This window comes from Megascapheus bottae, chromosome 10 (genome assembly GCF_031878675.1).
Source record: "Megascapheus bottae isolate mThoBot1 chromosome 10, mThoBot2.hap1, whole genome shotgun sequence".
NCBI lineage: Eukaryota > Metazoa > Chordata > Mammalia > Rodentia > Geomyidae > Megascapheus > Megascapheus bottae.
This window is the reverse complement of record NC_143518.1, coordinates 57,210,220-57,235,226: the sequence shown is the minus strand read 5'-3', so window position 1 is coordinate 57,235,226 and position 25,007 is coordinate 57,210,220. Positions and strand designations below refer to the sequence as shown.

The 25,007-nt window shown below is 44.4% G+C and overlaps 2 protein-coding genes across 2 annotated transcripts in view; both read right to left on the bottom strand.

Annotated features, from left to right (window-relative positions):
- Positions 1-2,013: 2,013 nt before the first annotated feature.
- On the bottom strand, positions 2,014-7,415 carry Rabif (RAB interacting factor). The gene is made up of 2 exons (XM_090341412.1): positions 3,977-7,415; positions 2,014-2,360 (listed from the first exon to the last, which is right to left on the bottom strand). The coding sequence occupies exons 1-2, from the start codon at positions 4,100-4,102 to the stop codon at positions 2,109-2,111; spliced, it is 378 nt and encodes a 125-aa protein (XP_090197538.1). The 5' UTR covers positions 4,103-7,415; the 3' UTR covers positions 2,014-2,108.
- Positions 7,416-7,503: 88 nt separating this feature from the next.
- The window catches only part of Klhl12 (kelch like family member 12), a 39,094-nt gene continuing 21,590 nt past the window's right edge, over positions 7,504-25,007 (bottom strand). The window contains exons 6-13 of the mRNA XM_090341411.1: positions 24,190-24,339; positions 19,342-19,456; positions 12,967-13,073; positions 11,655-11,850; positions 9,713-9,871; positions 9,339-9,437; positions 8,109-8,295; positions 7,504-7,967 (exon numbers count right to left, since the gene is read on the bottom strand). Of these exons, the coding sequence (XP_090197537.1) occupies positions 7,841-7,967; positions 8,109-8,295; positions 9,339-9,437; positions 9,713-9,871; positions 11,655-11,850; positions 12,967-13,073; positions 19,342-19,456; positions 24,190-24,339 (1,140 nt within the window). The 3' untranslated portion in view covers positions 7,504-7,840. The remainder of the gene's footprint in view (positions 7,968-8,108; positions 8,296-9,338; positions 9,438-9,712; positions 9,872-11,654; positions 11,851-12,966; positions 13,074-19,341; positions 19,457-24,189; positions 24,340-25,007) is intronic.

Sequence of the window (25,007 nt, the reverse complement as noted above, 5' to 3'; positions counted from 1 at the left end):
GACATGCCAAAACAGTATGGGCAAGGGAGGGACCAAGGAAGATGGAGAGGCTTTGTGGGAACCAGAGTATCTTATGCCTAAGAACTCTTTCTTTCTTTTCTCTAGTGGATCATGGAACTTGAACTCTGGGCCTGGAAGTTATCCCTGAGCTCTTCTGCTCAAGGCTACCACCCTACCCTTGAGCCAAGCCTCACTTCCCCTTTTCTAGCAATTACTTGGAGATAAGAGTCTCATGCCCTTTTGTGCCCCGGCTGGGTTTGAACCTTGATCCTCAGATCTCAGCTGCCTAAGTAGCTAGGATTACAGGTATGAGCCATGGCACCCTGCTTAAGCTCCCTTTCTTTTACTATTGTTTTAGTGAGACTTGATTTCTCAGTAAGAGAGAAGAAATATGTTTAAGGAGAGACAGGTTGTTTTTTTTTTTAAGTTTTATTTTTTTTTTAAATGTTAAGTGGTTGGATGAAAGGTGTTGTGTTTATTTATTGTGCTAGTACTGGAGTTTGAACTCAGGGCCTGGGCGCTGAGCTTTTGTGCTCAAGGATAACATTCTACCACTTAAGTGACAGCTCCACTTCTAGCTTTTTGGTGGTTAACTGGAAACAGGAATCTCATTGACTTTGCTACCCGGGCTGTCTTTGAACAGTTATCCTTAGATCTCAGCCTCCTGGGTAACTAGGATTACAAGCATGAGCCACAGGTGTCTGGTTTAGTATTTTACTTTTTTTTTTTTTGCCAGTCCTGGGCTTGAGCTCAGGGCCTGAGCACTGTCCTTGGTAGGCTAGAGCTCTACCACTTGAACCTCAGCACCACTTCCAGCTTTTTTGTATGTATGTGGTACCAAGGAATCGAACCCGGGTTTTCGTGCAAGCACTTTAACCACTAGGCCAAACTCCCCGCCCAGTATTTTACTTTTATAAAGAATTGCTGTGTATGAGACAGCACAAAGGACCTCAAAGAAAGCTGTGGATCAGTAAGGGGTTGGGGAGAGGTGTGGAAGAGAAAGCAACAAAGAGGGTTATTGTGCACAGAATGCATGCACCTCTAAAGTACCATAGTATATGAAATATCACTGTGAAATCTCATGGTACAGTACACACTTAGAAGGGATCCAGATATAATATACACATGTGTGGAGGTATAATGAAACCTTCTTTGTACAACTAATACATGCTAACAAAAGAAAGCCGACTATAACAGGCAACTGCTCACAGGCTGTCAACAGATGGCCTCAGTAAGCTCGTCATGAACCCTCCATAAAGCTGCTGGTGATGTCACTGGCACTGGATAGTGTGATCAGGACAGTAGCTTCAGTGTCTTTTATGGCCTAATCTAGGAAGTGATATGAAGTAAACAAGTCAATTAACAACAAACCTGAATTACTGTAGATAGATCACAAGATGAGTCTGACAACCAAATCACTCTCAGGCACTCACAAGATTTCATTCCTGAATGAGAACAAAGGGTGGTTTCAGAGCCGGGCATTGGCGGCTCATGCTTGTAATCAGCTACTCAGGAGGCTGAGATTTGAGGATCACAGTTCAAAGCCAGCCCAAGCAGGAAAAGTCCATGAGACTCTTATCTCCAATAAAATACTCAGAAAGAGCTAGAAATAGGACTGTGGCACAAGTGGTAGAGCACTAGCCTGGAGCAAAAGAAGCTCGGGGACAGTGTCCAGGACTAGGTTTCAAGCCCAAGGACCAGCTTTAAAACAAACAAAACAAAACAAACAAAAAAAAAAGGTAGTTTCAATGAGCAGCACAGAGCATCATCTGTTGTTCTGAGTCATCATCATGGCTTAATGGTGGATATGCTTTTGTAGAAGAAAAGGGAGTCACCGGTAGGATAGAGCAAAAGTAGAATACCAGTGAGGAACTATGGTGCCCCCAAACTGGGGGAAGTGAAGGAAGTGCTTGGATGCACTGTGGATGTGGCCAGAGGCATGCTGAGCCTTGAGGAAGCAGCACTAGCCCGTGTGTCCCAGGACACAGACCGTGCTCACCACTAATAGCACAGAGAAGGCGGCAGCACGACAGTTACACCAGGGCCAAGGCCAGTTCTTGGTGGGAGAACTTTTATAGGTGGGGTGCAGCTGAGGCCCCATCCCACAGTTATTCATGGGAAACTCGTTCCAAAGCCACATAGAAACTGTTCTTCTCATCTAAGCAATGCCAGCCAATGGGTCCAATCTCACAGTCTGCGCAGACCAAAAATTTGATGTTGCCCACATCCTTGGTGAAGCCCACATTTTCAAAGGTAAACATGTCGGTAACCAGCCAGTGCTCCTGCAGGAGGTCGCCAGCAGGGTCAGGGTCACTGCCATCAGTCAGAGCTGGCTTCTTCCTCATGGAGGGAAGGAAAAGCTGTAGAGGAAGGGATCACAGGAAGGTCAAAACTGAGCCAGCCTGCACATCTCATCACCTCATTCTACTGACACTTCACATTGTTCCCTGGCAGATTTCCGCAATAGGAAAAAGAGCATCTATCTCTGTAGGCAACAGATGAGACTGCTGGAGGCTCCTCCAGTGCCCGCCCTGATGCTTAAGAGATACAATCAGAGGGCTGCAGCTGGCCAGTTCACCTCTGCTTTTACTGGACCCCAGACCTGACTTATCCTAGTTGTCCCCAGCCCTACTGGCTGTCTGGCTTCCTCAGCCTAATCTGACGTCAGAAATTGGCAAGTCCTACCCAGCCCAAATGTGGGCTACTCAGGAAGTCTTCACTGCTCAAATAATCTGAATTAGCTATCCACAAAGCTCACTGTATATTTTACATAATTGTATTTTATTTTTGTGCTGGTATTGGGGCTTGAACTCAGGGTCTTGACAATGTCCCTTAGCTCTTTTAACTCAAGGCGAGCACTTTACCACTTGAGCCACAGCTCAAATCTGGATGCAAAGGGCATGTAAATGCAAAGTGGTACATGCATGTAATCCCAGCTCTTTGGGAGTCTATGCCAGTGTGAACACAAGCTGGAAGCCAGCCTAGGCTATACAACAAAACCATGTCTTTAAAAAAGAAGAAGCGGGGCACGGTGGCTCATGCCTGTAATCCTAGCTACTGAGGAGGCTGAGATCTGAGGATCAAGGTTCAAAGCTAGCCCAGGCACAAAAGGACCAGAGACTCTTATCTCCAAATAACTTCTAGAAAATGGGAAGTGGGGCTTGGCTCAATGGTAGCCTCAGCTGAAGAGTTCAGGGACAGCGCCCAGGCCCAGAGTTCAAGTCCCCTGACCCACAAAACAACATCAAAACAAAACAAAACAAAACAAAAATCAGCAAAACAAAAACTGGGCTGGGAGTGTAGCTCATTAGTAGAACCCTAGTGTAGGATGCACCGTGTCATGGGTTCAATCCCCTGCATCAGAAGAAAAGGAAAGGGGATGCAACTTGTGATATTATTCTGGGGACCTGGGACCACTGGGTTAGAATCTGGCTGCTCTAAGAACGGGGCAGGGGGTTCACACCTGTAATCCTAGCTACTGAGAAGACAGATACGGGGATTGTGTTGGAAGCCAGTCCAGGTAGCAAAGTCCAGGGGACTCATCTCCAATTAACCAGCAAGAAGCCGGAAGTCGAAATGGGGCTCAAGTGGTAGAGCACCTGCCTTGAGGGAAAATGCTGAGGGGCAGCGCCCAAGCTCTTGAAGGCTGGCAGGAGGGAACTCCAGGAAGTAGCGGGCTGGAGCGCGCTCCTCCCACGAGCCCGCGGAGCCGGGGACGCGCAGCGGACTGCGGCGGGCAGCCAGCCCGGTGCAGAGCCTCGGGCAAGGTCCTCGGCGGCGAAAGTTCCCGGGTCTCCGGGCCCCACCCATTCCACCCGCCAGCGCAGCCCGGGGGCGGGGCCCGGAGCTCGCAGGGGCTGGGCTCAGGGAGGGCGCGGTCTCCGGAAACCCAGGAGCCGGGTCTCCGGTCGCCAAAGCCCCGGGCCCCTTGGGGAGTCGCCGCACGTGCTGGCGCCCTCGCCGCAGTCTCTCCTACCTGCCGGCGGGAGAAGACCGCGGTCCCCGGCTGCAGCACCCGGGAGCCACATCGTTGGCATAGCACCGCCTTCCGGTTTCGGCCCTCAGCTGAGACGAGGTCGTTCTGCTGCTCCGCTGGTTCCATCGCCGCCGCCGCAGCGATCCGTCAGGCTACGCACGCACGCGCGCGCGCGCGCGCTCTGCAATTCGTTCCTTACTGCGCACGCGCATGGCCTTGGAGGCGGGGCCGAGGCTGTGGGGCGTTCGCCGGACTCCGCTGCGCATGCGCGCTCATTCATTAACGCCACCCTCCGTCCCCCGTAGATGGCTTTGTGACAGCGGCACTTCCTGGGACCAAAGACAGATCCTTTTTCTGGTCGCCAGGCTTCCCTTAACACTAAGATCTAGACAAGTGAGTCACTGAAGTATGTCTTCACTCTTTCGTTTTCTGATTTTAATGGTCTTGTAAATGGATGGCGACAAAATTGGAGTAACGTGGAGATGGAGAGATCTAAGGTGGACTTCCCCTCAGCAAGACTTAGCCACAGATAGCTTCGACTATAGAAAACGATTTAGGGAGCTGTTTATCTTTTTAAAGTAGGGAATAGATACAAAGATTTGCTAGTTTATTCCAATCGCATCGTAACCATTTACAGTGTAGCGGAGTATTCCAGTTCTTTGGGGGAACTTGTGAAATGCTTTCCCTTTACAAAAGAGTTTGCACTCACCTCCAGCGCATAGCGAGGAAGGCAAAGATCAGAGAGGTTACTTTCCACAGGCCATATATCCAGGCACAGCACTTAAGCAGATGTTCCTAATTCTAACTGGTCTGCACCACCAGCTTAGATCTGGTGCAGCAGGCTGTAGGGGTAATGAAGTGGACGGGGGGAACAGAGTTGACTGTATGAAGGTCTTCACCCAATATCCTCATATTTCATAAATTCCACCTTTAATGAGTTAACAGCACAGCAGATACTATGCTACACTCAGGATACGGTGGCAGGTACTCTGTAGATGAGAATACAACCTAAATAGGCAGTCCCAAACGCACTGGCCTGTGATACAATAATCACAGGAGCAAAGCTGTAAATGGAAGCACAGATTAAGGAGTAATTCCATCTGGGAAGTTAGAACTTTACCTATGTAGTATTTTAATAAGACATTAAAGAATGACTGCCAGGAGGCTGGGAGTTTAGCCCAGTGGTAAAGTGCTTGTCTAGCATGCATGAAGACCCAGGTTCGATTCCTTGGTACCACAGACATAAAAAAGCTGGAAGTGGTGCTGTGGCTCAAGTGGTAAAGCTCTAACCTTGAGAAAGTCCAAGGTCAGTGCTCAGGTCCTGAGTTCAAACCCAGGACTGCCAAAAAAAAAAAACAAAAACAAACAAAAAAACCCCAGAGCTTAGGCTGCTTCCACTGTGATCCTCATACCTCATCTCCAGAGTAGCTAGGATTACAGGTGTGAGCTACCAGCACCCAGTTCAGTGTCTTTTCACTCTAGCATAATTTTGCAGTTTTTCAAGCCTTCTCCATATCAGTTTATGTCATATGATGTAAGTGGAAACAAACAAAAGAACAGGGGTGATTAAAGCCCTAAAATTTAAGTGAGTAGAAAATGAATTCAAGACTGCTTTTTTTGGGTCTTTTTTTGGTACTGGGGATCAAACCCAGGACGTTGCCCTTGCTAGGCAAGCACTTTGCCATTGAGCTACATCCCAGCCCTAAGATAGCTTCTTTAATTCACTTTGATTTTTGAGCAAATTCCAAGTGTGAGAAGAGCCAATAAATTTGAAAAAATCAGGAGCTCTCCACAGTAGTACAGTGCTTCCTCTGACCTGTGTCTGACAGAAACAGCAGAGCCAGTAAGCAAACATGAGGTGAGCAGGCTGATCCCTGCAGACAGTCACAAACTCTCTTAAAGGTATTTGAGACAGTCAATTTTTAATATTTTCTTAAAAAAATACAAAGGAAATTAACTCCGTAGGTCAATACAGCTTAGGGACAAAAGGAAAAAATGGAATTCCAGAGCAGAGGGAAAGGGCGCCCTTGTTTAGGTTATCACATTCCCACGCTCCTACTACTCATAAAGCAAGAAGTCACTGCAAGATACTTGCGAAGAGGCTTGAGAACAGCGCAGAAATAGTGATAGCACTGGTACTGGAACTAATATTTTGGTTGTCCTTAATTATCCTGTCCAGAGATGAGTAAAATTCACTTCAAAGACAAGTAAATATAACTGGTAGCAGGAAGAGAACTGTACCACACACAGCAGTGGAAACACCCCTCAGCAGAAGTAAACCCTTGAAAGAATGAGGCAGTAATCAGGTAGGTGAACTTCTGGTCTGAGGACACCCCTGACCCATCCTCAAATAAATAAGTATGGAGTATAATGATGTAGCAGGTATTTGATTCAACAACAACAACAACAAAAAGATGGTCATTTACCCATTCAAGACAAATAGTGCCATGGCTGCATGAGTCCTGGCAGGAGTAAGACATTGCAGTTTATCCCCAGGTACACTGAACTCCCACTCTTCTGTCCTCTCCTCTCTCAACTTTGGCTCCATCTGCAATCTCTGATAGTCTTCAGTGCCAAGATGCACCCCACTTTACTTTAGAAAGACCTTCAGGGGCCAGGCATTACTCTACTTTAGAAAGACCTTCTGGGATCCGAGCGACTTGACCTGAGCGTGGTGGCTCATGCCTGTAATCCTATCTATGTACTCAGGAGGCTGAGATCTGAGGATGGTAGTTCAAAGCCAGCCTGGGCACTAAAGAATGAAACTCTTATCTCCAATTAATCACCAAAAAACCAGAAGTGGCACTATGGCTCAAGGGTAGAGCGGTAGCCTTGAGCTGAAGAGCTCAGGGACAACATCCAGGCCCAGAGTTCAAGCCCCATGACTGACATTAAAAAAAAAAAAAAAAAAAAAAGACCTTGGGGAAATAAAAAGATCCTTCAAATAGTCCATCCTGGGACTAGGAGTTTGGCCTAGTGGTCGTGTTTGCTTATCATGCACTAAGACCTGGGTTCTATTCCTTGGTACCATATACACAGAAAAAGCCAGAAATGGCGCTGTGGCTCAAGTGGTACAGTGCTAGCCTTGAGGAAAGCCCAAGGATAGTGCCCAGGCCCTGAGTTCAAGCCCCAGGACTGGGGAAAAAAAAAAAAGTGCATCCTTCTCAGTCCTTCAAGCTGCACTTAGTAATGCTCCAGGCTCACTCATATCCCATCAAGTTCATTTCCAGGTTACTTTCTCTACCTTCACTTTCTTATGCACCAACTCTGTTCCCTAAAGGAGCGTAACACTAATTTCTCCCCTTAAGTCCCAACTTGATAGGGCTCTCCTTTTGCTTTCCTCCAGTATGGAATTGTGGTGCCCCTAGATACGTGTAGATTAGAAAACAGATTTGTTCATGGAAAAAGATCGAAAAGGAAAGACTTGGCTTTTTGCCAAGTTATGCAAGTTGGTACCCTTCCAATCATCTAAGCCATTTACTGTCTGTCCCCTGTAGCAGGCCATACTCAGAGTTCTCTGCAATATATGAGGCACAAGGTACACATATACATATATTCTCCCAAGCACAAGGTAAGTGAGAAAGGACAAGGAAATTCTCCCCTGACCAGAGGGAGGCGAGCCAGGTCTCTACACCTGTTCAATGTACAGTCTCTTCCCTCGAGCATCTGTGACTCACCCTTCAGAGGGATACCACCAGCGCAAGAGAGAGTGGGTCAGTCAAATACGTACAATCACCACTGCACTGGTGCCTGTAATCACCCTGTGCACACAGTGAGAAACAGACATTCTGGAAAGGATCCTTGGTTCTCCCACAAAGTGTTCCTGGGATTGGTTGCTAGCTCCGGATGCTGCTTCCACAGTGGTCACTTTTCTCGGAGCACACACACCCCTGCATCACAGCGCTGGGTTCCCATGGATGTTACCACTTCCCAGCTGTCAATGATAGGGTCATAGCACTCGATGCTACTCAGCAGGGAATTCCCATCGTATCTGAGGAGTAAAGCAACGGACAGGCATGAGCTACCCATTCCTTCTCACACAAGGCCTTATTAAAGTCTCCCCCACCCAAACCATGATTCCATCCAAAATGAGGACCGGCCTGCAGAGGCACAATGACTACTGAGTCCTCACCCTGCAATTGCATAGAGTCTCCCCCGAAGCACTGTGGCCCCTACATAGCATCGTGGAGTGGTCATACTAGTGACAGTTGTCCAGGAATCAGTGCAAATGTTGTAAGCTTCAACAGAAGAGAGATGGGCTGTACCATCAAATCCCCCTACCACATAAATATGGTCATTCAGTAGGGCTACTCCAGCACCTGGGGAAAACAGGGTAATACAAATGAATGTTACTAGGTCTCACATCTGAATTCTAAAATAACATAGTCACTAAAAGCTACATTCGGAGGTAGCTGAGAGATATAGGTGTGGTCCAGACAGCCTTAGAATAACAGTAGGACACAGTCATTCCATCAGTGAAGAAACTGAAACTGTTCTCTTCTTTACTTAGGCACGCAGAGTCCACAGGGAAGGAAAGGGAAGAGAGAGAAGAGGAGGGGGGAGGGGAGGGGAGAGAAAGGGGGGGGGAGGGAGGAAAGAAGGGAGTCACCACAGGTAAAAGAAAAGGACTTGTGACTATGGCTCTGGGGCATTTTTATCTCTTTCTTTTCAGCCTAGTCTGCATGAAGGAGATGAGGATTTAGCTCATAAGTAGAGCACTTCATTTCCATAAACAAGGCTTTGGGTTCAGTACCTAGTATCAAAAATTCTTTTTGCTAGGCACAGAGGCTCACACCTACAACCCTAGCTAAGATCAAGGTTCAAAGCCAGTCAGGGGAATCCATGAGACCCTTATCTCCACAGAAAACTGCAAGTGGTGCTATGGCTCAAAGTAATAGAGCACTAGCCTAAAGCTAAAGAACTCAGTGAAAGTGCTCAGACCCAGAGTTCAAGCTCCAGGATTGGGGGTGGGGGAGGAGGAGAGGATACAGGCCAGCCCTAAATAAAACATAAGACTCTATGTGAAAAATAGCCAAAGCAAAAATTACTAGGGGTGGGGCAGGGGTTACACAAGTGGTAGAGCACCAGCTTAGCAAGTTACACCCAGGATCTGAATTCAAACCCAAGTACTGGAGAGAGAAAATTTAAGAAAAAAGTTTCCCTCAAATTGATAATACAGTTAAAAGTTTAGGTTATCCTTATGATCACTAACATTTATAGAGAGGTACAGAGAAGACTGGAATCAGACTCATAGTTATTCTGGTCCATAGGGACCAATGAACTCTGGTTCACTAATACCCTATCCTGTGACTGACTACACCACCCCCTGGCTTAGCATGGGGCTCCTCAGATTTGGTCTTACCAGAACGCTTTGTGGCCATTGGTGTAACGTTAGTCCAGTGTCCTGTATGGGGATCATATTTCTCAACTGAATTTAAGATATTCAAGCCATCATATCCTCCTGGAAGACAAAGTAGAGCTCATTCCAGAAAAAAAGGTAAATCCAAGTTGGCCTTCTCTGAGTGCTTTACCTAATTCTGATATTTTGTTCTAATAACCCAGAGATAAATCAGTGTCCCAAGTTTTGCTGATAAAGATAATGCCAGTTAATGGACAATATATTGAGCCAAGTACAGGCTATATTGAGGGACACCTAAGAACTTAATTCTGGCAAAAAAAAAAAAAAAGAATTCTCTCATCCCAAGTTCTCTTATCTCTTCATCTCACACTGAGTACCTAGACAGTAGATCACTCCACTGGCTACAACCAGTCCTGCACCCTCTCGAGCTGTCTGCATATCTCCCAGCATGCTCCACTGGTCAATGTTTGGGTCATATCGCTCCATACTGGTATGACGCCTGCTTCCATCAAAGCCTCCAGAGACGTAGATCATATCTGTTTGGAATGAACAAATCATTTAACTATTAAATAAGGAGCACACTTTTAACTCTTCTCTATAAATTCCCCACATGTCCTTCATATATCTGGAGACAAAATAGTAATTTTTTGCAGGATAAATCATTTGAATCTCAGAGACAAGAAAAATAGTATAGCTAAGACATGTAGAAGAACTACGTAGGCTCAATGTGGTGGTGCATAGCTGTAATCACTTAGATGCAGAAGCATGAATGAATTTAAGGCCATCCTGGAGTGCACAGTAAATCAAAGAAGAAGCTGGGCACTGGTGGCTCTTGTCTGTAATCCTAGCTACTCAGGAGGCTGAAATCTGAGGACAGTGGTTTGAAGCCAGCCTGGGCAGGAAAGGCCATGAGACTCTTATCTCCAACAAACCATCTAAAAACCGACAGTGGAGCTGTGGCTCAAAGTAGTAGAGTGCTAGCCTTGAATAAAACAGCTCAGTGCCCAGGCCCTGAGATCAAGTCCCATGACTGACACAAAAAGAAGAAAGAAAAAAGAAGAGATGGGAGTGTGTGTGTTTAGGGGAAGGGAAGAGGAGGATACCGGTAAGGAGAAAAAAAAAATGATTTTATTTTGGCAGTAGCACTAGGGTTAGAATGCAGGACTTTGTACTTTCTAGGCAGGGACTCTACCACATGATCCATGCCTTTCTTCTTGCTTTGTGCTGATTATTTGGAGTTGGAATAAGAGAATCTTTCTGCCCAGAATGGCCTTGAATCATGAACCTCCAGATCTCAGCCTCCAGAGTGGCTAGAATTAAAGAACCACTAACCAGCTTAAAATGAAATTCTTAAAAGCATTTGATGAGCATTTGGCTCATCCCTATAACCCCAGCTACTCAGGAGGCTGAGAGCTAAGGATCATGATTGAAGACAGCCTGGGGCAGGAAAGTCCCTGAGACTCTCATCTCCAATTAACTACCAAAATGCCAGAAATTGGGGCTGGGAGTTTGGCCTAGTGGTAGAGTGCTTGCCTAGCATGCATGAAGACCCGGGTTCGATTCCTTGGTGCCACATATGTAGAAAAAAAGTCAGAAATGGTGCTATACCTCAAGTGGTAGAGCTCTAGCCTTGAGAAATCCCAAGGACAGTGCTCAGGCCCTGAGCTGAAGCCCAGGACTGGCAAAAAAAAAAAAAAAAAAGCCAGAAATTGAGCTGTGGCTCAAAGTAGTAATGTGCTAGCCTTGAGCACAAAGGCCCTGAGTTCAAGTCCCAAGACTGTTTCATACACATACACAAGCATGCACACACACACACACACACACACACACACACTCATATATATGCTGGGTGTCAGTGGCTCACACCTGTAATCCTAGCTACGCAGGAAGCTGAGATCTGAGGATTATAGTTCAAATAGCCAGCCTGGGCATGAAAGTCCATGAGAACCTTATCTCCAATTAGCCATGAGAACACTGTGGCTCAAAGTGGTAGAGCACTAGCCTTGAGCTAAAGAGCTCAGGGACAGCACCAGTTAAAAAAAAAGAAGAGGTATCTGAAGACAAGTATAGTAATGTGTAAAAATACAATTAAGTGAGTTCTCCCACAACCCAGTGGAACCTGAATGACCAATTTCATACAGTGTTGAAATATCAACAATTACGGAATAGCTTCTGTAACTTGCTATTTCCAAAAGCAAAATGAAATATCTGACCTTCCCAATTTATCCTCCATATTTCATACTCCTGACAGACAATAAGACAGGCAAGAATACTGGCCAGTTACAAGAAGAGAGAAACATAGCCTGATGCCAAGCCTACCTCCCAGGGTGGTAGCTCCAGCAAGGCCTCGTCGGACATTCATAGGGGCCACAGAATACCAGACCCCATCCTCATCTGCTGTGTAGTCTAGACACTCCACTGAACTGAGGCGGGAACGCCCATCATAGCCACCAATTACGTAGATCCGGTCATGTAAGGACACAGAGGCTACGTAGCGTCTCTTGCGAGTGATGCTCTTGACATTGGGAAAGAAGAGTACAGAGCATGTCAGTGAAGCAAGTTTCAGGCCTTACCTTTTGCTATCCTTCTGGTTTTTTCTACATGCCTCTCTGCTACTTTCTGTTACCATGAACCCTAATTGGGCCAGCAGTTCCTCCTCATGTGGCCTCTAGAAGAGACTGCCTACCAAATAAAAGGCTCGTTGGCCAGGCACTGGTGACTCACACCTGTAATCCTAGCTACTCAGGAAGCTGAGATCTGAGATCATGGTTCAAAGCCAGCCAGGGCAGGGAAGTCTGTTAGACTTTTATCTCCAATAAATTACCAGAAAACCCAGAAGTGAAGCTATGGCTCAAGTGGTAGAGAGCTAGCCTTGTTCATGGACAGCATCAAGGTCCTGTGTTTAAACGTAACACAGGCATACACACACACACAAATCTTCTGCACATATGCCTTGTTCCAATGTTCCAAAAACCTCATGGCTTTCACCTATCTGAGTGTCTGACTCCTTTTTTCTTTTTCTTTTTCTTTTTCTTTTTTTGGCCAGGCCTATAATCTTAATTACTTAGGAAGCTGAGATCTGAAGATCATGGTTCAAAGTCAGCCTTGCAGAACAGTCTGTGAGACTTATCAAACCACTCAGAAAAAGCCGGAAGGAGTGCTGTGGCTCAAGTGGTAGAGCACTAGCCTTGATTACAAAGAGGATCAGGGACAGTGCCCAGGCCCAGAATTCAAGCCCCAGGATCAGAAAGAAGGAAAAAAAAAATCCATGTCTATTATTGTTCATTCAGTATTCATAAAGAAATATGTTCCATTGGACCTGTTATAATGAGGGAGATTTCAACTGATCACTAGTTTGATGTAGCACAAGGGAACATGTCGAGTGTTTAAATGATGGGCAGCTCAATTATATCTGACATAGGGCCACAGATGTTTTTGTGGCAGGACTCTGTAATCTAAACAGTCCAACCACTATTTAGTATCTACTGTGTTCATACACCACTGGTAGGAACATCATACTATTCCCATGCTTTACTCTTGTGACTGGAGCAGTAAGGAGTAGTTATGATCTAGAATCAGGGAATGAGAACACTTACACTCTCCACCCACAAATGGTTCCACTATTACTTACTGGCAAAAAGCTCCACTCCTGAGTTTTAGGGTCATATTTCTCTACTACATCAATAGGAGACTGTTGGCTTCCGAAGCCCCCAACCACCAAAAGCACTTCATTAGCTCCTGAGGACAGAAATAGGGTAGGAAAAGGTTACTTTTCCAGCCTGTTTATGTTCAGGGAAAAGCATTAAAACAGGAGATACATTATAAGGCTACTAATAGACAGGGAGTTCTTCTTGAGGACCTTATCTGTGACATGTAAATTTCTGGATAACAGTCTGAATCAGAAGGTAAACTTGTTCACTCTTTCAGCTTAGATGACTCTGATTAACAAAGGGAAGGTGGGGGATAAAGGCCTGTGCCTGTTCTTTTCTGCCAGGAAAAGCCAAACTGGGAATTTTGTTGTATTAGGGTAAAAGGTCTCCTAACTTTGTTGCAAGAAAAGTTAAGGACTAAGGCTTAGGATTTTGTTTTTCAGAAGAATGTATATATTTAAAATGAAAAATATTTATTTGAAATAAATTCAAACAGCTTCCTTGTAAAAATACTCAAAATACAACATGCATTATCACAGAACATAAGTGAGCTCTCAAAAGCACTAATACACACCTAAAGGAATGCTTCTAATATACATATATACCCTCAAAAGTACCTGCTAGGATCAGGTGTGGCGGCCCTCTTTGGTACACTGAGAAAAACGGATGCTGAAGTACTGAAATTCAAACTTACAAAGATGTAGTCCTCTAGCCATCAAGTGAGAAAAAGTATCTGGGTGTTTACCTTATAGAAGATTCACGCCGTCTAAATTATTCCCAACTAGGCTGCCCGAGACTGGCTCTCAGTCTCATGTTACCGTTGGTTGTATTTATATCACTGTGTGATTTGCTGAGCATTTCCCTGATCTTGATTTTGTGAAAATCTGCTTCCCAAAAAAGCAGTGGTGCCACAAAAGCAAGGTAGTGACGATGTGTTTAACTTAGGCAATAAAGTGAAACTTTTAGATGTACTGAAAGAAAGCTTTATTTTGTTTGTAGGATAGGGGTTTCACCTTCACGATTACCAGGCCGATGATGCCCCACTTGAGCCACGCTCCTAATTCTAGTGAGCATGTCTTTAGCATGTGGGGAGGCAGCAGGGGAAAATCTGCAATACAATACTCAATTCTATGCATTCTGAGCATTCAAAGTTTTCCTTAAAGACAGTCTCCTTGGAACCATATGCCTGTGGGTGTAAGCTGGGGTTAAGTTTGCAACAAGTAAAATGGGGTCAGGAAACATGTACTCTAATGCATTTGATGGATAGGTTAAGAACACATGAGGTGGGCCGGGAGTTTGGCCTAGCGGTAGAGTGCTTGCCTAGCACACATGAAGACCCGGGTTCAATTCCTCGGTACCACATACATAGAAAAAAGCCGGAAGTGGTGCTGAGGCTCAGGTGGTAGAGCTTCAGTGGTAGGCTAGAGAAGGTCCAAGGACAGTGCTCAGGCCCTGAGTTCAAGCCCAGGACTGCCAAAAACAAAACAAAACAAAATCCTTTCAAAGACCATTTATGCTTCCAACTTAGCTAATTACATGATCATATTTATTCCCTGTCAATGGCACATTATTAAAAAACAACAACAACAAAACGTTGTTGTTCTTAGTCACAGGGCTTGAACTAGAGGTCTGGGCACTGTCTCATAATTTTCTGCTCAAAGCTAGAGCTCTACCACTTTGAGCCACAGTATCACTTCTAGTTTTCTAGGGTTATTCGAAGACAAAAGTCTCATGGCCTTTCCTGCCTGGGCTGGCTTCAAACTGCCATCCTTAGATCTCAGCCTTCTGAGTAGGTAGGATTACAGGCCTGAGCCACCGGCCTCTGGTTAAAACTAAGAGTTGAAATGAAAGTGCTTTCTTATTTTCCCAAAGAGGCTATATTTTATGAGTCTTTGTATGTGTTCATGCTGATACGAATGCTTGAACTCAGGACATCATGCTTTTCCTTGGCTTTTTTGCACATTGCTGGTATCATACAGCTTGAGTCATACTTCCAGTTCAAGTTTTGTTTTATTTTGGACAGTCGTGGGGCTTGAACTCTGGGCTTGCACACTGTTCCTGAACTCTTCAGCTCAAGGCTACTGCTCTACCACTTTTGAGCCACGGTGTCAATTCTGGTTTTCTGGTGGTTAAATGAAGATAAGAGTCTCAGCTGGCTTTGAACCTTGATCTTCAGGTCTCAGCCTCCAGAGCAACTAGGATTACAGGCATGAGCCACCTGTACCTAGCTTTAAAAAAAAAAAACAAAACCTTTTTGTGATGAAGTCTTACCATATTAACTAAGCTGATCTCTAATTCCTGAGCTCAAGTGATTCTTCCACACTGGTGTTAAGGCTACAGGTACATGCTACCACATCAAATTAAAGAACATGTTAAAAGCCCAGGCAGACAAATATGAGTGACTCTTATCTCCAATTAACCACTAATATGTCAGACTAGAAGCGTGGCTCAAGTAATTGAGTGTTAGTCTCAAGCAAAAAGGCCAAGCAAGAGAATGTGACACCCACAGTTCAAGCCCTAGTAACTAGCACGCAAAAAAAGAACAAGTTAGGGGCTAGGAGTTTGGCCTAGTTGTAGAGTGCTTGCCTAGCACGCACAAAGACCCAGGTTTGATTCCTCAGTACCACATATGTAGAAAAAAGCCAGAAGTGGTGCTGTGGCTCAAGTGGTTCAGCCCTGGGCACAACCCCAGAACTGGTTTAAAAAAAAAAAAAAAGAAGCTCAAGGACAGTGCTCAGACCTTGAGGACTAGCAAAGAGAAAGGTGGGGGGGAAGGAGAGGGAGGAGGGGAGGGAGGGAGGTGGGGGGGGGAGATATTTGGGAAATCAGTATAATATGTGGACTTAGGAATAGCTCTGATTTGATCAAATGAAGTGTCCAAAAATAGACAACAAATGATTGCAGTAAGAAACTAAGCTGGGCCAGGCATGGTGGCTCATGCCTGTAATTTTAGCTTCTCAGGAGACTGAGATCTGAGGACCAAGGTTCAAAGCCAGCCCTGGCACTAAAGTTCCAATTAACTACTAGAAAACCGGAAGTGGCTGTGACACAAGCGGCAGGGTGGTAGCCTGGGCCTGAAGACCTCAGGAGTAGCACCCAGGCCCAGAAGAGTTCGAGCCCCATGACCCCCGCCCCCCCCCCCAAAAAAAGGAAATGCCGGGCATGGTGGCCACACCTGTAATCCTAGCTACTAAAGAGGCTGAGATCTGAAGATCAAGGTTCAAAGCCAGCCCAGGCACAAAAGGATCTGAGACCCTTATCTCCAATTAACCTCTAGAAATCGAGAAGTGGGGCTTAGCTCAAGGGTAGGGAAGTAGTAGCCTTGAGCTAAAAAGCTCAGGGGCAGTGCCCAGGCCCAGAGTTCAAGCTCCATGACCCACCAAAAAAAAAAAAAAAAAAAAAGAAAAGAAAAAGAAACTAAGCTGGGTGCCAGTGGCTCACACCTGTTATCCTAACTACTCAGGAGGCTGAGATCTGAGGATCACAGTTCAAAGCTGGACCAGGCACAAAAGTCTGTGAGAATACTCTACTATTAAGTAACCACTAGAAATTTAGAAGTGACACTGTGGCTCAAAAGTACTAGCCTGAGCTAGGGCAAGGACAATGCCCAGGCCCAGAAGAGTTCAACCGATAAAAGTAAAAAAGAAGAAATTAAGCAACTATGTACTTGATATCTAATGATAACAATGACAATAGTAATTCTGTATGTTGTTTTATTTAATCTTTCTGAGACAGGGTCTCACAATGTAGCCTAATGCTAGCTTTTTTTTCCTTCTTTTTTTTCCCCCCAGTTCTGGGGCTTGGACTCAAGAGCTTGAACAGGGTCCTTGATTTTTCCTCAAAGTTAGCACTCTACCACTTCAGGCTTTATCTATGTACGAGATACGGAGGAATCAAACCCGGGTCTTCATGTATGCTAGGCAAGCACTCTACTACTAGGCCAAACTACACACACACACACACACACAAACACACATTTTTTTTTGGTAGGTCAAGAGACTTGAACTCAGGGCCTGGGCACAGTCCATGAGCTTCTTTTGCTCAAAGCTGGCACTTTGTCACTTGAGCCACAGCGCCACTTCTGACTTTTTCTGTTTATGTGGTACTGAGAAATCAAACCCAAGGTTTCATGAATGCTAGCAAGCACTCTACCACTAAGCCACATTCCCAGCCCGCTATGCTTGCCTTGGGCTCATGATCAACCTGAATCTCTGAATCTACCTACCACGTGCTAGTGTTGCAGCTCTGCACCAGTACACGCAGCTGTGTGTTCTCACATGTAGTATTTCACAAGTGGTAATAAGGATTCTGTGTATTTTAGAAATGCACTTTGAAGTATGATACACTGAAATAGAATTATATTGTGTCTGGAATTCTGATCATTAGCAGTGACTTTATCATTGTTGAAATTGGGTGATGAGTGTAGCAGATCACTGTTACTATCAACTGAATTTTTTTTTTTTTGCCAGTCCTGGGCTTGAGCTCAGGGCCTGAGCACTGTCCTTGGACTTTTCTCAAGGCTAGAGCTCTACCACCTGAGCCTCAGCACCACTTCCAGCTTTTTTCTATGTATGTGGTACCGAGGAATCGAACCCGGGTCATCGTGCATGCTAGGCAAGCACACTACCACTAGGCCAAACTCCTGGCCCCTGAATTTTTTTTTTTTTTTTTTGTGGGTCTTGGGGCTTGAACTAGGCCTGGGCCCTGAGCTCTTCAGCTCAAGGCTACCACCCTACTACCCTTGAGCCAAGCCCCACTTCCTGTTTTCTAGAGTTTAACTGGAGATAAGAGTCTCAGGTTCTCTTGTGCCCAGCTGGCTTTGAACCTTGATCCTCAGATCTCAACCTCCTGAGTAGCTAGGATTACAGGCGTAAGCCACCACATCCGGCCTCAACTGAAATTTTTCTTAGCAACAAATACAAGCCATGTTGTTAAGCTCATTTTCTAAGCAGGTATCTGTCCTGTATACTTGCTAAATAAAGGAGCCTCTTGGGGCTGGGAAGGTGGCTTAGTAGTAGAGTGCTCATTAGCATGCACGCAGCCCTGGGTTTGATTCCTCAGTACCATATCAACAGAAAGTCACAAGTGGTGCTGTGGCTCAACAGCAGAGTGCCAGACTTGGGCAAAAGAAGCTCACAGACTGTGCCCGGGACTGGCAAAAAAAAAAAAAAAATGTAGCCCTTTCTCCAAAATGATCTAATAAATAGGTCCCAGCAGACAGCTCCATATTCTACCTGGAGAAGCAAAATGACTAAAGGCAGGATCTTTTAATATTAGTGTAATTATTTTCTATTATTATTATTATTATTATTATTATTATTATTATTATTATTATTGTTAATAGTCCTGGGGCTTGAACTCAGGGCCTGAGCACTATCCTTGGGCTTTCTCAAGGCTAGAGATCTACCACTGAGTCACAGCACCACCTCTGGCTTTTTCTATGTCTGTGGTACTGAGGAATAGAACCTGGATCTTACCTGCGCTGTGGCTCACATCTGTAATCCTAGCTACTCAGGAGGCTGAGATCAGAGGATCAAGGTTCAAAGCCAGCTGGGGCACAAAAGGGCACAAAAGGACCTGAGACTCTTATCTCCAATTAACCTCTAGAAAACAGGAAGTGGGGTTTGGCTCAAGGGTAGGGTGGTAGCCTTGAGCTGAAGAACTCAGGGATAGCATCAAGACCCAGAGTTCAAGCTCCATGATCCACCAAAAAAAAAAAAAAAAAAAGGGTCTTTGTGCATGCCAGGCAAGCACTCTACCTCTAAGCCAAACTCCTGCCCTTCATTTTTTTTTTTCCAATCGGGTTTGAACTCAGGGCCTGGACACTGTCCTCCTCAAGGCTAGCAGTCTACCCCTTGAGCCATAGCATCACCTCTGGTCTTTGTGCATGCTAGGCAAGCACTCTACTATTAGGCCAAACTCCTGGCCCCTCTCCCACTTAATTAGTGTAATTTTATGTGCTCCGAAGTCTTTCCTCTTTTCACTCTAGAATAGACAAAACTAAATACACAATGAAAGAGGAGAGATGGGTGAGAACATACCATTTACAACATGGCATTCAAGTGAATCTATCAAGTACAGATCTAAAAAGTTGTACCATATATATAATACTTGACAATTTATGAAGTCTTTACCCCTATAATCTCTGAACAGATATGTGACATTGTGAAGATATTATTGTACTAAAGGAAGTAAAGAAATAGCAGTGACTTGTCTAAGATAAGACAATAAATGATTAAAAACAGGTCTGCAAAGAGGTTTTTATAAATACTACAGAATGTTCACTTCAACTACATTGTGTTCCCTTTAAGAGGTAGTTGAAAAATATTCTTCATTCTGCCAAGATGCCAACTTACCTAGACGAGCCCTTGTCCTGGGTCCCTGCATCTGACTTCGAAGTTCAGGCCTCAGATGGAACTTCTTGGCTTCATCAACGAGATCTCTGCACTGTAAGCTACAGCGGATGAAAGGCTGAAACAGTACAGTGAGCCAGTGGGCACTCAGCACAGTGAGACACAAGGGTCATTTCTAATACTGACAGAATAAAATAACATAAAATTAACAATATAGGAAACCAGTTTTCAAAGGCTGGGGATGCCAGGAAGATGGCCTGTAGGTTTCCAGATGTGATTTTTAAATTTTCCTTTTCTTTCCTTCCCTTCCTTCATTGTGCCAGTCCAGGCGCTTGAATTCAGGGTCTTGGCACTGAGATTTTTTTGCTCAGACTAGTGCTCTACAACTGAGGCACAACTCCACTTCTGTGTGTGTGTGTGTAAATGGAGCTATAGAAGTCTCACAGATTTTCCTGCATTAGCTGACTTCAAACTTCCAAGATCCTCAGAGCTCAGCTTCCCAAGTAGCCAGGATTAAAGGCGTGAGCCACCAATACCTAAATTCCTTTTTTTCTTTAAAGTTTTTATAGATTTTATTTGGGGTTGGGGGAGCAATACTGGGTCTTAAACTCAAGGCAAAGTATTTAGGTTGGCGCTCTACCCTGAGCAGAAACCTCCAGTTTGTTTTTCACTGTTTTTTGGGATAGTTTTGCTTCCTGTTCAGGTATACCCCTTGGCTGCAGTCTGACTTCCTTATGCTTCCTTAGTTGCTGGGATGACAGGCATGCACTGGGGGTTGAGATGGGGTTTTATGAACTTTTCTGGCTGATCTCTCCCTCCTGAGATGCCAGGATTATAGAGGCATGAAGCACCGGCGCTTTGTTTCCAGTCCTTTCTAAAATGACTTCCTCAAAGTTCAAATCATGGTCAAAATTCCCACATCTGTTTCTAACAGAGCTTTGTATTGCCTTTGCCTCCCCACATTCTCTGTATCCTCTTTCACTTAGCCCTCTGGCTCAGAAGACTGGTCCATATGAATGATTCAATTGGACTCACTCTGTGGCTTCTGGTTAGGATTGGTTCACCAAAGAACCAAATGTCAAGGTGGTGGCTTCTTGTTTTTCTTTTTCTTTCTTTCTTTCTTTTTTTTTTTTTTTTTTTTTTTTTACATTTTTGGGCAAGTGCTCTATCACTTGAACCAGGCTCCCAGCTCTGATCAAGGTTTCTTCCTAGGCATTGAGTCTAAAATACTCTCTTTCCTTTTAGGTTCTGGTAGCCACTCCAGCCGTTCTAGCTTAAGGGTTGTTGACAGATTTAAGGATTCTCAACTCAAATATTTTACTGTCTTTTGTTGCTTCTCTACACTTAAACCTTTGTAACAGGTTTCTTTATTTTTTTTTCACTTTTTTTTATTGTAATAAGTAAAAGGGTTACATGATATTTGCCAGATAGAAGGTGCATTAATTCACATACATTGATACCCTTTCACATGTCTTGGTACCCATTACCCTCCCCCCACACCCCCCAAGTTTCTTTATTTAAATAAACTTTTCTTAAAATTGTACCATTTTGAACATGCCATCTGTTTCCTTCTGAAAACCTGATTAAACGAAGTTCTAACTATACAGCATATCCATAAGTTTTCAGCATGCATTGGAAAGGAATAGTACCAAATATTTACATACAAAACACAGTTCTAAAAGTAAGTTTGCATATTAACTTACCAGGTATAATAACCTATAAGGTATATACTACTCTGATTTACAGATAAGAAAGTTGAAACACAAAGAAGCATTAAGTAACCTGCTTAAGATTTACTTAAGAAATGCTAGATGTGGGGTTTCAGCTCTTTAATTCTGGTTTCAGAATATGTGCACTTAACCAACCACAATGGACACAGGTATATGCGTAAGTTGCAAGAACGAAATTATGAGCCAGGCGCAGTGGCTCATCCTAGCTACTCAGGAGGCTAAGATATGGGGATCACAGTTCAAAGCCAGTCCAGGCACTAAAGCCCTTGAGACTCTTATCTCCAATTAATCACTAGAAAACAGGAAGTGGCAATGTAGCTCAAGGGGCAGAGCAGGAACTTGAGCTGAAGAGCTCAGGGACAGTGCCCAGGTCCCAAGTTCAAACCCCCACAACCAACCAAAAAAAAAAAAAAAAAAAAGAGCCGGGTACAATGGCTCACGCAATCCTCGATACTCAAGGAGGCTGAGATGAGGATCGGGGTTCAAAGACAGCCCAGGCACTAACGTCCATCAGACTCTTATCTCTAATTAACCACTAGAAAACTAGAAGTGGTGCTGAGGCTCCAGGGGTAGGGCAGTAGCCTTGAGCTGAAGAGTCAGGGACAGCACCCAGGGCCATATTTCAAGCTCCATGACTGACCCAAAAAAAAAGAAAAAGAAAAAGAAAAAAGAAATTATGAATAAGATAAATAAGAAAAATGAGTTTCAGATGTGACACTAACCTGAAATCTTTTAAAGCAAATGATAAAACTATTTTTGTGGTCAATTTTTTTTTTTTTTTTTGCCAGGCCTGGACTTGAGCTCAGGGCCTGAGGACTGTCCTTGGATTTTTCTCAAGGCTAGAACTCTACCACTTGAGCCTCAGCACCACTTCTGGCTTTTTTCTATGTATGTGGTACCGAGGAATTGAACCCGGGTCTTCGTGTATGCTAGGCAAGCACTCTACCACTAGGCCAAACTCCTGGCCCTTGTGGTCAACTTTTAAAAATATCCAGGGTGGGCCAGAGAATGAACTTATTCATTGACATTAGCCTTATTTATGTGTTCACCTGTTGGGAGCCAGAGTGGAATCAAACTGTACCTTGACTTGTATCAGACCATGGCTTTATTGTCTTATTGCTTTCTGGCCCTATTCTATGTAAATGACCTGAAAATTACCATATGAATGTAACACCTGGAGGTTCCCGGGGTCTGGAGGAGGGGAGAAGGGGGAGTGGAAAATAAACGCGGCAGTCTCGGCAGTCTTTGCCTGGACTGCGGACATCCCGGACCCGGTGTGTCTGTCTCTCTTCTTTTTCTTCCTAGTCTTTGTCCCCTATTTCAGGAACCCCAATCTGCGAACCCTGGTTTGCTGCCGGTTGGCCCCGGCATTCACCCACAGTACAGTCCTGGTAACACAGGTAGTATACATGGTAAAAATTATGAAAACATGCCAGGTGGATGCCTGTCATCTCTGCACTGGAGCAGCAGAAACAGGAGGCCCTTGAGATCAAGATCCATCTAGGGAGTTCAAGGTTAGCCCCGGAGAGACCCTGTTGCAGAAATATAAGGGGGTAGGAATATAGCTCGGTAGTAGAGAGCCTGCCTACAATGTGCAAGGCGCTAGGTTCAACCTCTCTAGTACTGAAAATAAAAGAAGAAAAATTCTGAAAATACAAGTTGGGAAAAAAAACTTTTCTTTGGTACTAGGTCTGAATTCATGCTCTACTGCTGAGCCATACTTTCAAGTCTTATTTTTGAGATAAGACCTTGCTTCCTGCCTAGATAATGACAAATGTGCACTAGCATGCCAGCTTCTTTCTCTTGAGCTGAGTCTCACAAACTTCTGCCTGGGCTTACCCAGAAGCAAGGTTCTTTCCTATCTCAACCTTGTACACAGCTAGGATGACGAGCATGTGCCACTGTGCGTCCCTACTGTTTGAGAAGGGTCTTGATTTTCTAGAGCACAGTGCCCAGCTTGGAGAAACACTTCCACAGGCAAATTCATCATGACCAAAGTTAAGACTAATACACATCAGCCTTGTTTCATGCTGGTTTCACTAAAGAATTAAATGACCTGCTGAGAAAAGCATCTTTGTCCTTTTCTTCAGGGAAAGAGTCAAAGTTTATCATCTGATGTTGCTTAAATAAAATGCTTAGTGAATGGGTGCAGCTAAAGCATGGAACACTTGCCTAGCAAGCTCAAGGTCAAGGTCAATGATAAGTACCAGAAGAAAGAAAGAAAGAAAAAAAGAAAGAAAGAAAGAAAGAAAGGAAAGAAAGAAAAGAAAAGAAAGAAAGAAAAGGAAGGAGGCCGGGAGTTTGGCCTAGTGGTTAAAGTGCCTGCCTAGCATGCACGAAGACCTGGGTTCGATTCCTTGGTACCACATACATAGAAAAAAGCCGGAAGTGGTGCTGTGGCTCAAATGGTAGAGCTCTAGCCTTGAGAAAGTCCAAGGACAGTGCTCAAGCCCAGGACTGGCAAAAAAAAAAAAAAAAAGGGAAGGAAGGAAGGAAGGAAGGAAGAGAAAGAAACCTTCTCAAACCAAAAACTCCTTAGAGGCATGTAAAATAGAAAGCCAATAAAACAAAATTATCACAAATTTTCATTTGTGTGAAGAACTTTACTTGCCAAGCAATGAACTTTTCTTAGAAATATGCATGGATCCGGGTTCCATGGCTCATGCCTGTAAGCCTAGCTACTCAGGAGTCTCAGATCTGAGGATTCCAATTCAAAGCTAGCCTGGGTACTAAAGACCTTGAGACTCTTATCTCCAATTAGCCACTAGAAAACTGAAAGTGGTGCTATAGCTCAAGGGGTAGGGCAGTAGTTTTGAGCTGAAGAGCTCAGGGACAGCACCCAGGCCCAGAGTTCAAGCCCCACGACTGACAGGAAGGAAGGAAGGAAGGAAGGAAGGAAGGGAGGGAGGGAGGGAGGGAGGGAGGGAGGGAGGGAGGGAGGGAGGGAGGGAAAAGAAAAGAAAGAAAGGCTCATGGAGAGTATCCTGCACCACCTCTCTGACATTCCTAGACAAGCAAGCCAGGACTCTGCCTACATTAAAATCATCAGACTTTCTAAATGTAACATTGAACTGTAACAGCTAGTCAAGGTTTTGGATCCTGAGTGTCATGCGTGACTTACCTCAGCATCTATTACATCTGTAATGTACCTGGGTGTCAGCAGGGGCATCCGCACATACTGCAGCAGGTCAGGTAAAGATTCTTCTCTCTCCTTCTTGGCATGCTTCACCCAATTGATCACAGCCTCAAAGACTGGCTCTTCTGAATCCACCTAAGAATGTATAAGGACATCTCACGGACTTCTGCTTTCTCAGCTCACAATCCCCCAAAATAACATGTTTAATTATCTTTTCTACTTCCTGTCACCACTACCATAATTTTCCATCTTCCAGAAATAGCTAGGCCCTTGGAAAAACAATCTTTTCAGATGTAGGAAAAGAACTCAAGTGAACAGGCTTAAAAACAAAATATACATGAGAAGGGGTATCAAGGTTTGTGAAGTAATGTACCCACTACCTGATGAATGTAACTGTAACCACTCTATACATTATCCCGACAATAAAATACAATTTAAAACAACCCCACCAAATTTAGTACTTAATTATTTGTCAAATGTTGGCCATCACTTCAGAATTTTTCCTATCTCTGGGTTTTGTTGGGTATTTTCTGCAATTTTTAGGGAGAGTAAGTGAATTTTTTACACTAACTAAAAATGGCTTCTGAAATTACTTGTATTGTCTAATAAGCTCCAGGCTTCCCACTACCTCCAAAGCAGGGGCTTTTCATAGTACTACATGTCATATTGAAGCTTTCAAAACAAGGTAACTTAGTATATAAGTAACTACTATTAAATCACTGCTATTAGAGATTATATATTTAATTGAATGGGAACTTAAGTCTAGGCTCACAAATGACAAACTGGACAAAGCAAAGCCTACA

Coding starts and splice junctions, on each gene's coding strand:
- Rabif (XM_090341412.1), bottom strand. CDS start 4,102: ATGGAACCAGCGGAGCAGCAGAACGACCTCGTCTCAGCTGAGGGCCGA. Junction 2,361..3,976: donor CGGTCTTCTCCCGCCGGCAG/GTAGGAGAGACT, acceptor CTTCCTCTACAG/CTTTTCCTTCCCTCCATGAG.